At 40.8% G+C, this 14,236-nt stretch overlaps 1 protein-coding gene and 1 long non-coding RNA gene across 3 annotated transcripts; both read right to left on the reverse strand.

Moving 5' to 3' along the window:
• Nucleotides 1–3,404: 3,404 nt before the first annotated feature.
• Nucleotides 3,405–6,377, reverse strand: LOC113067372 (uncharacterized). Of its 2 annotated transcripts, none has more exons than XM_026239746.1 (2): nt 6,208–6,377; nt 3,405–6,113 (listed from the first exon to the last, which is right to left on the reverse strand). In XM_026239746.1, exon 2 carries the CDS (start codon nt 5,528–5,530, stop codon nt 3,443–3,445), a length of 2,088 nt encoding a protein of 695 aa, XP_026095531.1. In that variant the 5' UTR covers nt 5,531–6,113; nt 6,208–6,377; the 3' UTR covers nt 3,405–3,442. The 2 variants fall into 2 exon arrangements, with proteins under 2 accessions (XP_026095531.1, XP_026095532.1); XM_026239747.1 differs by having other exon boundaries at nt 3,405–5,646; nt 5,803–6,377.
• Nucleotides 6,378–6,883: 506 nt separating this feature from the next.
• LOC113067486 (uncharacterized) lies at nt 6,884–12,654 on the reverse strand. Its single transcript, XR_003279357.1, has 4 exons — nt 12,507–12,654; nt 7,471–7,556; nt 7,348–7,379; nt 6,884–7,064 (listed from the first exon to the last, which is right to left on the reverse strand). It is a non-coding gene; the product is annotated as an uncharacterized LOC113067486 (long non-coding RNA).
• Between the last annotated feature and the right edge of the window lie 1,582 nt (nt 12,655–14,236).

The raw sequence follows: 14,236 nt of genomic DNA on the forward strand, positions 1-14,236 counted from the left end.
TTCACAGTGTGAACACAGTCTCTGCTCCGCTGGCAGCCATGTTTTTCTGTGTCTGCCCGTCTCTATCTTCAGCTTGTGTCCGCTGAGTCTGTATCTGGTCAGTGTGCTTCTCAGTTTCTGATCTGACACTGTGTACAGATACTCTGCCATACTGTACTCTCTCTTTAGAGCCAAATAGCATCGCATTTTACTCTGTTGTTCTGTTTGGGTTTGCCAGTGAGTGATGTAATTGTGTTTGATTTGTGCAGTAATCTGATTGATTCTGATGTGATTCAGAGCATCAGTAGATGTTAGTGAAGCATCAGTACTGAAGCTCTGGATCAGCTGAGGGAGGGGACTGCTTTCTTTGCTCATCTCTTGGTATTGAAGGGCTTTATAATGATATGATTGGGGGTCACTGAGTTTCAGATGTTTCCAGAATTTAATTGCCCTTTTTTGTATCTTTACGATTAGAGGATATTTGCCTAATTCTGCCCTGCATGCGTTATTTGTTGTGTGCCGGTGCACGTGTAATATATTTTTACACAGTTCTGCATGCAGGGTCTCAATTGGATGTTTTATCCCATTTGGTGAAATCTTGATTTGGATTGGTCAGTGGACCCCACACCTCACTGCCATAGAGGCAATGGCTCAACTACTGATCTAATATTTTCAGCCAAATCTAATAGGGATTTCTACAAGGACATTGCCCGTTTCTATGGCATAGAAGGCCTCGCGTGCTTTATCTCTCAGTTCATTCACAGCATGATTAAAGTTTCCTGTGGATGTGATTTTCAGACCCAGGTAGGTTGTAGTGTGATGTGTGTTGTTATCGGGTTTAGTGCCTAGTGTACAATGTGTGTTGTGTTCCCTGGGATCTGGATTCTTTTCTGGGAAGATCAATGATTGTGGTTTTCTTCAGGTTGACTGTCAGGGCCCAGGTCTGGCAGTATTGTTCTAGCAGGTCCAGGTTCTGCTGTAGACCTTGTTGAGTGGGAGACAGCAGAACCAGATCGTCTGCATAAGCGGGACAATCTGATCTGTGAAGGTGTGTAGTGGTGCGGCCAGGGGCTGGCGGATCTCGCTCCAGGACTGCTTGCCAGTGTCATTGATGTAAATGTTAAATAATGGTTGGGCATTAAGCACGCAGCCCATGTCTCACACCAACGCTCCTTGGGAAATGAATACCTCGTACGCTTGGGTGACCGATTTTTTTCAGCGCCACATTATAATTCTCAGTGTAATCATGATTTGATAAGGTCAGTAGGTTTTACCTCCATATGCCCGCTTTCAATAAGTTTGTAAAACAGTCCCTATGGTGCCAAATTGAGTCAAACAGCTTTTTTAAAGTCAATAAAGCATGCATATATTTAACCTTTTTCTTGGTTGACATGTTTTTCAATTAGAGTATGTAATGGTATAGATGTGGTCAGATGTGCGGTAATTTGGTAAAAAATCCAAATTCTGACTCAACTCAAGTACCTTGTTGTGTGGTGATGAACGTCATTAATAGTCCGAGCGTTTATTATGGCTACAGAATAAACTTTCCCCAGGTTTGCTGGCTCACCACAGATGCCTCTGTAGTTGTTAGGATCAAATTTATCTCCGTTTTTAAAGATTGGTGTGATCAAGCCTTGATTCCAGATGTCAGGGAAAGTGACCTACACTTAGAATCACATTGAATAGTTTTAGAATGGCCCAATTGAAATTGACTGCTTGTGTGTTTTATCATTTCATTTAATATCCCATCAGTTCCAGATGCTTTTCTGGGTTGGAGGTTTTTGATTTTTTCTTTAAGTTTCTTTATCAGTTATTGGGAAATCTAATGGGTTTTTGGTTATCTTTTGATGCTAATTCTAGTTTTTCCAATTGGTTGATTGTTTGGTTTTGTTTACAGTTTTTGTCTGTTTGTACTTTATTAAACAGTGTTTGGAAATGACTTTCCCATATTTCTCCATTTTGGATTGCCAATTCTTCATGATCAGTTTTTTTTTCAGATTGTTCCAGTTTATTCCAAAATTGGTTTGTGTTTGAACTGACTTCTCAATTATTGTGAGTTGGTTTGGGTGTATTGTGCTTTTTGTTCTGAGTGTAGTTTGGTATTGTTTTAGGTGTGTGCACAGTAAAGAAGACGGATCTCTGTATTATTTGGAATCTCTGTGTTTCTGATTTGAAAGTGTTCTCATTTGTTTGCGAATAGTTTGGCAGTCCTGATCAAACCAATTTTTGTCATTTTTGGGTATTAGATTTTTTCCAGATTTTGTTTTCAATTTGGATTGTTTTGCTGATTTTTCAAATATGTAATTTAAATCTTTGACCGCAAGATTGACACCTTCATTGGTGTGAGCATAGATGTTATTTAGAAAGTTATCTATCAGTGCTTGTATTTTTTGGCTGCTGAGTGCTTTCTGATATTCTTCAGCGCTGTTTTCGGCCCATCTGTATGGTTTTCTGATATTGTACAGTTTACTGGGCTTTGTGTTAATGTTATTTTCAGTCTTTTTGAGATACACAGTGATTTGACTGTGATCGGACAGAGGGGTTAGTTCTCTAACAGTGAATGATCTGAGAGATGAAGGATCTATATCTGTTATCATATAGTCAACTGTGCTATTCCCAAGAGGTGAGCAAAATGTGACTCTTCCTAAAGTGTCTCCTCGTAACCTACCGTTGATGATATACAGACCCAGGCTTCGACAGAGCTGCAGGAGGTCTTTCCCATTCTTATTCACTATATGATCATGGTTATTTCTGTGGATATGGGAGAATGTGTTATTAATAACAGTCAGTTTGTTGTTGATGTATTTGCTCCCTTGTGTGTCAGTGAAGTCCGGCTGTAGTCCTGTTCTTGCGTTCAGGTCTCCACAGATGAGCACATTTCCCTGGGCCTGGAAGTGGCTTGTCTCTTCCTCTAATATGGAGAACGTGTCTTCTCTGTAGTAGGGGGACTCTGATGGTGGGATGTATATGGCACACAGGTATATATCTTTTCTGGATGGGAGCAGTTCCTTGTGGATTTTAAGCCAGGTGTAGTATTTGCACTGCTTCACTGTGTTGATGTGTTTGTGGAGTTTTGATTTGTACCAGATTATTTGTCCTCCTGAGTCTCTTCCCTGTCGGACTGTGTTGAGTTTTTGTGATGGTAGGATGATTTCTCTGTAGTTGGGTGGGCAGTGGGTGACGGTGTCTGCCCTGCTCCATGTCTCCTGTAGAATTATAATATCCATATCTTTGATGCTCTTCTGGAATTCAGTGTTTGAGCTCTTTAGCCCAAAGGCTGCTGAATTCAATCCTTGAATATTCCACGTTGATATTGACAGTCATTTTAAGAGTTCACGGTATAGAGTTCTTGTTTTCAAAAATAGAGGTAATCCTTTTCTAATGTAATATAGTGTTTTGGAAAAGAAAAGTTTTTTTTTTTTTTCTTCATTGTTAGGCAGGTGTTTGCATGCTGTGTGGCCTTTCATGCTGTCAGCTGGGTACTGATGTAGTTCAGCAGCTGTCTGATCTCACTCATCTCTAGTGTATTTGCTTGTCCTTTCAGGGCCTGAGCGTAGCTCCTGGAGTGTGGGAGTGGTGCTGGGTTTGGTGTGTTGTCACCTGAGGCTGCATGAGCGGGTGGAAGGCTGGTTGCTGCTGCTGATGTTGGGTTGTTCCTCATGTTGCTTCTCTGCCTGGAGTGATGTTTTTGTGGTTGTGGGTGTCTTGGGTGGTGATCTGGTGCAAACTGGGGTTTCTGCTGATGGGCTGGTGTAGATCTGTGGTGGTGTAGTGCTGGTGCATGGGGTATCCTGATGTGGATTTTAGCATGTTGTGGGGGTCCCTGGTATTGTGCAGCCAGTGGTGGTCGTTCTCTGTGATGAGTTTGTAGGTTTATGCTGGGTGTCTGGTTTTGTGTTCTGTAGGTTCGCAGCTGTGTTGTTTTCAGGGGTGTGAAGGTGTTTTGTCTGCCCCACGCTGTGTCTTTCAGTGTTTTTGCAAACACATTGACTTTGTCCTTCTTTATGTGTACATGGTCATACAGGTCCCTGATTGTGATGGAGGGGTGATGAGCCAGGTGTACATTGGGCAGGCGAGCACATCCTTTGGAGATGTCAGCGTTGACTCTCTGGATGGTGTCTGGGTGGATGTCTCTGCGGGGTAGGAGGGTAGAGATGGTGATCTTTGTGTTGGGGTAGATTTCTGTAGCCTTCTCTGCTACTCTGCAGATCAGCTGCCCAACTCTCTCCTGTTCCCTTCTCAAGTCGTTGGTGCCTGTGTGTATGATGATATGTGAGGGTGTGCCAAAGGTGGAGTCAGAAAGTATTCTGAGGGCATCCCCTGTTTTTGGGCACCAGAGTTTTGTTGTTTTAAGGCCTGGAAAAAGTCTTTCTCCTTGTAGGAACTTCCCATTGGAGTCCATGAGGATGGCAATGTCAGCCTCTGTTTTCACTGGCTGTTTCTCAGCTGGGGTTGTAGCTGTCATGTTTTTCTGAAGGATCTCTGGTTTTTTGGAGGCTGCAGGTGTTCCTGCTTCCTTTTGGCTGTTGCTGGGCTGTGATGGTTTGGTGGGTGCCGGAGATGTGCTGCTGGACTTTGGATGTGTAGGTGTTGGTGTGGGGGAGGGAGGGGGGACTTTGGGGGCATTCACAGGGGTAGTGAGACACCTCATCTGTGTTGTTAGGTTCTCCATCTGTTTGTCCCTTTGTTGAAGCTCTTTTTTGAAGCATGCAAGCTCCCTCCCCATGTAGTCTTTCATTTCTGAAAGTTCCTTCCCCATGATCTGTTGAAGTTCTTTGAGGTCTTTTTTGAGTGTTTGCCTGTCCTGATACAGAGTGTCCATTTCCCTTTTAAGTTCTTGGATGGACATTTTCAGCTGGTTTCTCATCTGGTCCAGCTGTTCTCTAAGTTGTTCAGTGTCTTTAGTGGACAGGATGTGGACTTGCTCACTCAGTTCCACTATTTCCACTTCTAGCAGTGCTAAGCTGTGCTGTAGCTGGACAACTGTGTTGTGTAGTCCTGTGCTTTGGGGAAGACTGATGTTCTCTGTGGTTTCTGGAGGGGTCCTGTTCTCTGTGTTGTCGTGGGTTGAAGGCTCATTTTGGTCAGTGTCTTCTGGTGTGTCTGTATGGGTTTGCTTGCAGGGGTTTGCTTCATCTCTTTCCACCATATCTTTTAAGCAGTGGAAGGTCTGTTCAAAGTTTGTGAGGGCAGCACTGTTTCCCTGTATCATTACCGTTCCATTTTGATAAAAGTTTATTGTCAGGTGTCTGTTCTCTGGGTCTTTTTCTGCGTCTTCATAAATGCACAGTTGTCTGCCTTTACAGATTCCATGTTTGGTGTGATACTGGAACAGTGTGCAGGAGGCGGTGTGCCATGCAGTCGGTTGTTCTGTGTAGAAGAGCAGGTTTGTGGTGATGGTTTTGCCCCTACTGTTTAAAGTATCTTTAAACAGTGTTTCTGGGTTTTCCTTCTGAGTTTTGAGCTTGTGTTGTTGTCTGCTCTTCTCAGACTTGATGTCTGGGGGGTAGGAAAAGGTGTGAGCTCCAGTCCCCATTGCTGGTGTTGCCATGGTAATGCCGTTTACAGGTCTTTGATATTGATTGTAATGGCTCCGTTAATCCAATCAGAAGGTGTGAATGACAATGGCCCTCTTTTGTTATTTTAAATTGCTATACCGTTCTATAGCTGTAGTATGCCAGGAGACAGTTGGTCAAGTTTGTTTGCAAAGTTTATAAAAGAGTTTATAAAAAGTTTCCCTTTTTAGTTGAATTTATCTTGAATTTATCTTGACAGATTGCTTTTAAAGTTATTTTAGTTGGAATACAGCTCTTGTTGTCTTACCTCCATCAAATGGAAAGTTGGGGGTCCGTTGGTTTTGTTTGTCCTTTTGCAATTTTTGGTCCTTGTTGTTTGTAGATGGAAAGGTTATTAAAAAAAAAAAAAAAAAAAAAAAAAAAAAAAAGTTTTTGTGGTTAAATCCTTTTTAAGATGGAATAATCCTTTTTGTTAAATCCGTGAAGTTTGTAGGTGGTTCTTCTCCAGCAGTTTTTGTGTTCGTTCCCTTCTGAAGCCTTGTTGTAGGGTCCACTCCAGTGTCCTTTTGTTTAGGTTCCACGAATTTTTCTTGTTTTCAAGAGATTTTCTCCTAATTTCTTGTAAAAAAATAAATATTAAAGTATTTTTTTATAGTGAACTTGTGCTCACCGTCCCATTTTAGTTAATTTTGTGTTTTTATCTTTGGTTTACCTCATATTAGAAGCAAGAAACTCTAGAAAGACTAGGAGCTCATGTTATGCATGACCTCTCTCTCTGAAAGCTCTCTCTCTCTCTCACACACACACTCTCTCTCTCTCTCTCTCACACACACACACACACACACACACACTCATTCTCTCTCACACACACACTCATTCTCTCTCACACACACACACACACTCATTCTCTCTCACACACACACACACACTCATTCTCTCTCACACACACACACACACACACACACACTCTCTCTCTCTCTCTCTCTCTCTCTCTCACACACACACACTCTCTCGCTCTCTCTCTCACACACACTCTCACTCTCTCTCACACACTGTCTCTCTCTCTCTCTCTCTCTCTCACACACACTCTCTCTCTCTCACACACACTCTCACGCTCTCACACACACACACACACACACACACACACACACTGTCTCTCTCTCTCTCTCTCTCTCTCACACACACACACACACACTGTCTCTCTCTCTCTCTCTCTCTCTCTCTCTCTCACACACACACACACACACACACTCTCTCTCTCTCTCACACACACACTCTCACTCTCTCTCTCTCACACACACACTCTCACTCTCTCTCTCTCACACACACACACACACACACACACTGTCTCTCTCTCTCTCTCTCTCTCTCTCTCTCACACACACACACACACACACACTCTCTCTCTCTCACACACACACTCTCACTCTCTCTCTCTCACACACACACTCTCACTCTCTCTCTCTCACACACACCCATCTCATCAAGTTTCTCCATATCTTTGATGATCTGACGTGGGTCCTTCATCTTCAGCACTGCTGCTCGAACCATCATCCTCTGCTTCTTGTTCTACAACACACACACACACACACAAACACACACACACACACACACAGGGTAAGTGCAGCACTCGGTGCTAATATTACACACTATTACTGCTGACAAACACAGAAACTACAGAAAACAACGGTTATTCTCCATGCTGGTGTTCACTAACGGTCTGCTAATCACACTCAGAAGTGTGCACTAACTAGTCCAGAGCTCAGGAAGAAGTCACCTGGACCTTCACACTGTATGTCACAGTTTCTGTAATCTAAAGTCTCTTTCTAGAGGTCAGAGGTCAAGTACATACCTTCTTCAGCTCTCTCTTGCGGGCCTCCTTCCCTGCGCACACACACACACACACACACACACACACACGGTCAGGGCTGGTTCACACAGCAGTGGTCAGACAGGTTTGTTGGTGTGTACTCACTGGCCTGATCGGTGGGATTCATGAACTTCCCACTCTTGGTGGAGGAGGTGGAGCGCCGGCCCATGACTGCAGACGGTGCGCTTCACCTGAACACACACACACACACACGGTAAACAGTGGTGGTAAGTAAAAATACTTTGCTACTTTACTTAAGTATTTTTTTCGGGGATCTGTACTTTACTTGAGTATGTTTTATCTGCATCTACTTTCACTCTTACTCCACTACTTCATTAAAGACAAAGTTTACTTTTAACTCCGATACATTTCCCCATGCCCGCTTCAAGTATTTATTACAATGATTTTACAAACCAATGAAAAACTTGGTTTTCTTTTGAAAAAAAGATCGGGCGACTTCACGAGTTCTTTGCCAACATACGCTCACACAGCAGTTAGTTCGAGGTGGAAGATGACGCTAAAACAGGTGATAGTGCAGCTCTTGCTAACCGCAATGATCCTGAGATTCCCGACAGGGATCACCATGGCCATATCTCAAGGATATGTTTGAATTCACTGAAGTCAAGGGAGATTCTGATTGGCTGAAATGTCTTCTTTTCCTGCCACGGGTGAATTAAATTTCAGTAGGGCTGTGCAAAAAATAGAATGCGATTTTCATGCTCATCTCATCAGTAACGCTCTTGTAATTAGTAGTATATCTCCAGCACGTGCGTTCAGATCAGGGTTGCCAGGTTTTCACAACAAATCCTGCCCAGTTGCTTAAATGTCGACTTAATTTATTAAAGAGCCAGTAAGATGAAAATTCTAAGCTTCCTATCACTGTTTATAAGTCCTGTACATTAGGTTTAAATCCATCCAAGGTTAAAAAACATTGTCATTTTGTCAAAATATCATTTTAAAATTAAAGCTGCAAGCAGCGATGAACGGGCCCTCGCACCCGGGCTCACCGGCAGCGAGTGGCTTTAGAAAATAGGTGAACAGTGAGAAATATGCGTTTAAACTCATAAATATAAGTGGAATAAATCCAAGTTTATTCCATATATATGTGACAATTTTCCTGTTGCCAGCAGGTGGCGCTATCATTATAATTAAATATTGGCCTTCAGATGTGTTCAGGTCAGGACTCTTATCACACATGTGAAGTTTGGGGAAGATCGGACATTTTAAGAGTCATAACATCTTTTATTACTTCGCCATGGTGCCGTGGACACGCCTTTTAACGAAAACTCAAGATCTTCACAACTGAACATCGCACAGGCCTTTAGATTAGACTGATCACAAAAAAAGACATTGATGTCAAAAAATTTCTAGGAGTAGTTCGTTACAGCGTAAAATATGTCACTTCCTGTTGCCAATAGGTGGCGCTATGACTATAACTGAATATGGGCATGTCAATCTGTTCAGGATCAGAGATTCATCAAACATGTGAAGTTTGGGGCAGATTGGACATTGTATGTGTGAGTTATAGCAACTTCATTTTTCGTGACGAATCATCGAAATTCGCCAGGCCAAATTTTCACCAGGTTTGACGCGTGTGCAAAGTTTCATGACTTTTTGAGCATGTTTAAGCCCTCAAAAATGCGATTCATTCGGGAGAAGAAGAAGAATAATAATAATACAAAACAAAGCAGATACAAGAGGGTCCTCGCACCTCGGTGCTCGGGTCCTAATTACCTCAATTTTCAGAGATCCCCAAACGGTTCGCGCGAAGCTGTTCAAAAGATTCAGTTTCCTTAAACCCCACCTTTCGGTAGCATTCAGTGTTCTGATTGGTCAACTAACATAGTTTTGATTGGTTGTTCCGCACACACCTCCACGGTAAACTATGCGTTAGCATCTGTTTGGGGTGAATTATGTCTTATTCCTCTCACCGCGAAGCAAACAGTAAAATAAAAAACTTGAACAGTCTCGCTGCTTTTTCTTCTGTGTGTGTGTATTCAAGCCACGCTTCAGTTTGAATCTGAATAGAGCGTTCAGCGCGGGGGCGTGGTCACATTAGATATAATGAAGGGAGACATGAAAAACAGACATCGCGTTGTTTTCATATGGATTACTTTATCACAGAATATCTGTTTTCGGCAGCACTTGTTTAGTTTTAAAGTAGACATGTCAAGCTTTCTATAGATATCTCTCTCACGTCTCTTCGTTGAGTATTCACGGAGTTACACTTCATTTTAATGACGTGTTTGTAAATGAAGATCAGCGCAGACAGGCTGCAGACAGCACACATACTGATAAGACGCTCGGGAGAAAACAAACACATAACTTCATAATCATACTTGGCGTTGTGATTCGGAGATGCTCGTTGGTCTAAATAAAGTTGGTAATGAACCCTCTTTTATGGCCAAACGCTTTGAAAATCCCGCTGTACTCACCGAGATTAGAAAAGCAGTCATCAGTGAAATGTTGTGAACACAACAAGGATTTGTTGTACTGCTCTGGTATTGTGGTGAAATGAATTTTAGCCATTGGTTCTTCTGATCTTCATTCTTTGGCAGTGAAAATAAAACAAACTTGCCTTTACAATTAAAAACAACACTGTCTCCTCGACATGATGCTCTCACACCAACCAGAGCGTCTGTGTGGGGGGGGGGGCAGGTCAGAGGTCAGTTTCTCTCAAGACGGTAGGCGGAGATTATTATGCAAAGTGTTCCTAGTGACGTACATAGAGATGGGCAAAAGATTTGAAATCTATAACGACTCGTTTCAGCGATTCAGAGTCGACTCCTTACTTTAGAAGCCAATAACTTTATAAATCGTGTACTTTTTGGTTTAATTACTTTGCACGTTGTTTACACTGATGGACAGCTACATCATACACTGTAATACAGGTCATTTTTGATTTCCCATCTGTGTGGCTCTTTAACCATGACAAATAGTTGTGTAGACAAAATAATTTTTTTAGGGCTGCAACAACTAATCGATAATAAAAAATAATCAAGAAAAAATTACATCATCGATTAGCTGGGTCTGTGACATCACTGTGTACAATTCCAGTCAGTGATGTCACTTCACAATGGCACCCTCGAATCTGAGAAAACATTGAGGCGAGTTGACGTTAATGTTGTTACTATTGTTAGCCAAGTGATTTCATATTGAAACGTGCCTTGTAAACAGCTAGCTAACGTTAGTCAAGTTAGCTAACGCATATTGATGCTAACGGTGGCAGACTTGGGGTTGTATAAGCTGATGCTGGAGAGGATCAAGCTAGTGAGCTCAGCTGACTCTTCCTGCACGCTGACGATCGGTCAAGGATGGTCCAGTCGGAGGCAGACTAGGAAAAGCTGACTAGACACGCATCACACACATGACCAGCATCGGCCAATAGTGAGCCTACGTGGTGACGTGCAACACAGACGCGCTATTAGACTACGTGAAAAAACTCGAGGCCAAGAGAGAAGGAAATGAAGAGTGGAATAAAGTTGTGATTTTGGGGTTTTTTTACACACAAAAAGTATTCTCGTCGCTTGATAAACTTAAAATTGAGCCACTGTAGTCACTTGGACTATATTACGATCTCTTTAATAACTTTTCCTGGCCAGCAAGTTTCATTCCGGTAGAAGCCTATGGAGGAGTGATCCAGCTCTCAGATTTAATCAAAAATATCTTAATTTTTGTTCTGAAGATGAACGAAGGTCTTACGGGGTTGGAACAACATGAGGGTGAGTAATTACTGACAGAAATTTCATTTTTGGGGAGAACTCACTCTTTAAAGAGGTGGTTCTTCCTCATTGATCTTCTGAAACAGTCTTACCTTGTATCTTGCACATCTTCTGTTTGATGCAGCTATGATGTTATGGAACATGTCTATTGAAAGTTCAATCCCTATACTGCCATAAGGTTCTTCATTGTCTCTTTTGATTGTAAATCTAACAAATTCTTAAGTATCTAATCTCATCATTTGTTCAATTAAAACACTGCATATCACTCCCAAAACAACTGATCTGCTTAATTATTGATATTTACAGTTAATTTGAATATTTACTTTTTACTTCTGTAACTTAAATATGTTTTAAATCGGATACTTTTGTACTTTTACTGAAGTGATGTTTGAATGGGGGACTTTCTACTTTTAATGGAGCCATTTTTTATTTAGATACATCTACTTTTACTTGAGTATAACTTTTGAGTACTTTTACCACCCCTCACAGTAAACACAACAAACAACACACACGGTAAACAACACACAGACACACAGAGAGAGAAACACACACACAGAGAGAGAGAGAGAAACACACACACACACACACACACACAGAGAGAGAGAGAAACACACACACACAGAGAGAGGGAGAGAAACAAACAGAGAGAGAGAGACAGACACAGAAAAACATGGCTGCCAGCGGAGCAGAGACTGTGTTCACACTGTGATCTGAATCAGATGGAAACAGAACTGCACTTCTAACAGAATGCCCCAAATACACATACGGACAGTGTCCTGATAAAATACAGCAGATCCATCAGACATTTAAAACTCTTCCGAAGCAGGAGAAACTGCCGTATCTGTTAGGAGAACACAAGAACTGCTGTGTGTTTGCTGCTCAGTATGTGTCTGCCTGTCATGATGTTAGAGAAAACACTCAACCTGCCCTGACCTGATGTTTCCAGCACATGTAGATTATGTTATGCCATATTGCTGTGTTGTATTACTTAGATGTATATTTTGCCTCTGTAAATCTAATACCATATTCTATTTTATTTCTAACATATACATTCACATACACTAATTCACTTTGCACTACATGGTTAATACTTTTTATATATTTTATTATTACTATTATTCTCTTCTTTCTGTAAATACATATGTGCACTATTTGTAAGCAGCCCAGCTGCCACTGCTTTGGCAATACACATGTACAGTTTTTGTCATACCAATAAAGCACACCTAAATTGAAAATTGAGAGAGAGATAGAAACACACACAGACAGACAGAGAGCGAGAGAGACGCACGCACGCACGTACAGTAAACATGGCTAATCCTGCGCATCTCGTCACTAAAGCACTCTTGTATGATCGCGTGGCTCAGTGAAGCAGATTCATAAACACGCGCGCAGATATGACATGAAGCGGGAAAGACTCACCTTAGTCACTCAAACAGCTCTCTAGACTTATCCAGATATAACAGATATATTGACATTTATCACTCACAAACAAACGCGCATAAACACACTAGCCATCTTTCCTGCAATGAGCGGAAACGCCACTGCTCCTGAACACACGTCACTTCCGCTTCCGGACGTTTATTATTTAAATCGACAACAGCGCGCAGGTACAACGAACGAAATGTAGAGAAAATGAATGAAGCATGTTCTACTATTATGAATTTTTCTCCTCTAATATGAATGTTGCGAACTGCGATTGCATTTCCCTTTCTGACAGTGATGGGACAAACGAATCATTTCGATGAGTCGAATCAAAATGATTCAGTGTTTCAAAGCTTCGAATCCCCACACGCTGGTGACGCCTGCTGCTCAGAAGTGTGTAAATGCAACAAAAATAAAAGCTAAGGCCAAAACATACTTAAAACAGCTTTAACCATTTGAAAGTCTATTATAATAGACTAGCATATAATAAAATACCATTAAATATTAAGTGTGTGCAAACGTATGTACATATATATATATATATATATATATATATTTTTTTTTTTTTTTTTTTCTACACGTACACGTTCTACATTTTGGAAACCGGGTTCTTTTTTTTTTCAAAATAAAATCACAATTATCCAAACACCACACTCAATTTGAATAATTCATAGATTGTTTGCAAAATAACACTCAAAATATATACACATACTTGTGAAAATGCTATTAGTTTTCATTTAACCAACACAGTCTTCAATTATCAGACAACATTGCAGCCAGTTTCACACTGCTGTGATTAATAAAAAAACTCATTTGTAAAAAAAAAAAAAAAAAAAAGAAATTTTGGAAATAGCATGGTGCTACATTGTTGGCCATACATTGTTATGTAAAGGATCATTTAGATGAAAAAAAAAACAAAGTTACAAACCCACAACATTCTTCATGATCAGTTTGAGATATAGGGAGAATGTACACAAATAGGCCTACTATGAACTTACCAAGCACTGCAGACTAAATATTTCAAGTATTCATTTCAGTACTTACAGTATTGAACACATTGGTGATTGCCCTGTGTCCAATTACATTTCTCTTCTTGTTTTCGCAAGGTTAAATCCAGCCTCATCCACATATATATATTCATGTTGAATTTCTGCAGTATCCATTTGCAAGACTCTCTGAAACACAGTAAAAGACAATAGGATGCTATTCAATATCTATTGCACAGTATTTTTTGTTTTTGTTTTGCCAGAACATTATGAGCAGTGCACAATCAGATTTAAAGGACAACGTTCAAGATCAAGTTGCTGTTGTTGTAATTGAATTTTAGACATCTCAATGAGATTTTGAGCTTTTAACATTTTCTCTTTTATCTCATTCTGAATTAACAAGAGTTGTTTTTTTTTTGTTGCTCAAACGTTAAATGAGACATTGCAGATGCATCAACGAAATCTGAAGCACCTTCTGGAGACAGGGTCTAAATTTCCACATTCAATTAATTCTGTTTTTATCAAGAATTTTGTTATCTTTTAAACGTTTATTTAGGCTTACCAAATAAATTTCATAGTGACCTGCAAGTTCTACCAATTGATCCTTAGATAAATTATTAAACAATCTTTCAGATGGAGCACTAATAAACTCCCCATTTTTTTAGGCCATGGTGAGACAAACGAATAGGCTACTTAATTTTCCAAAACATATTTGAGGGATAGAATTTGGATAAGCAATTC

Source organism: Carassius auratus, linkage group LG28B, assembly GCF_003368295.1.
Source record: "Carassius auratus strain Wakin linkage group LG28B, ASM336829v1, whole genome shotgun sequence".
In the NCBI taxonomy this organism is placed as follows: Eukaryota; Metazoa; Chordata; class Actinopteri; order Cypriniformes; family Cyprinidae; genus Carassius; species Carassius auratus.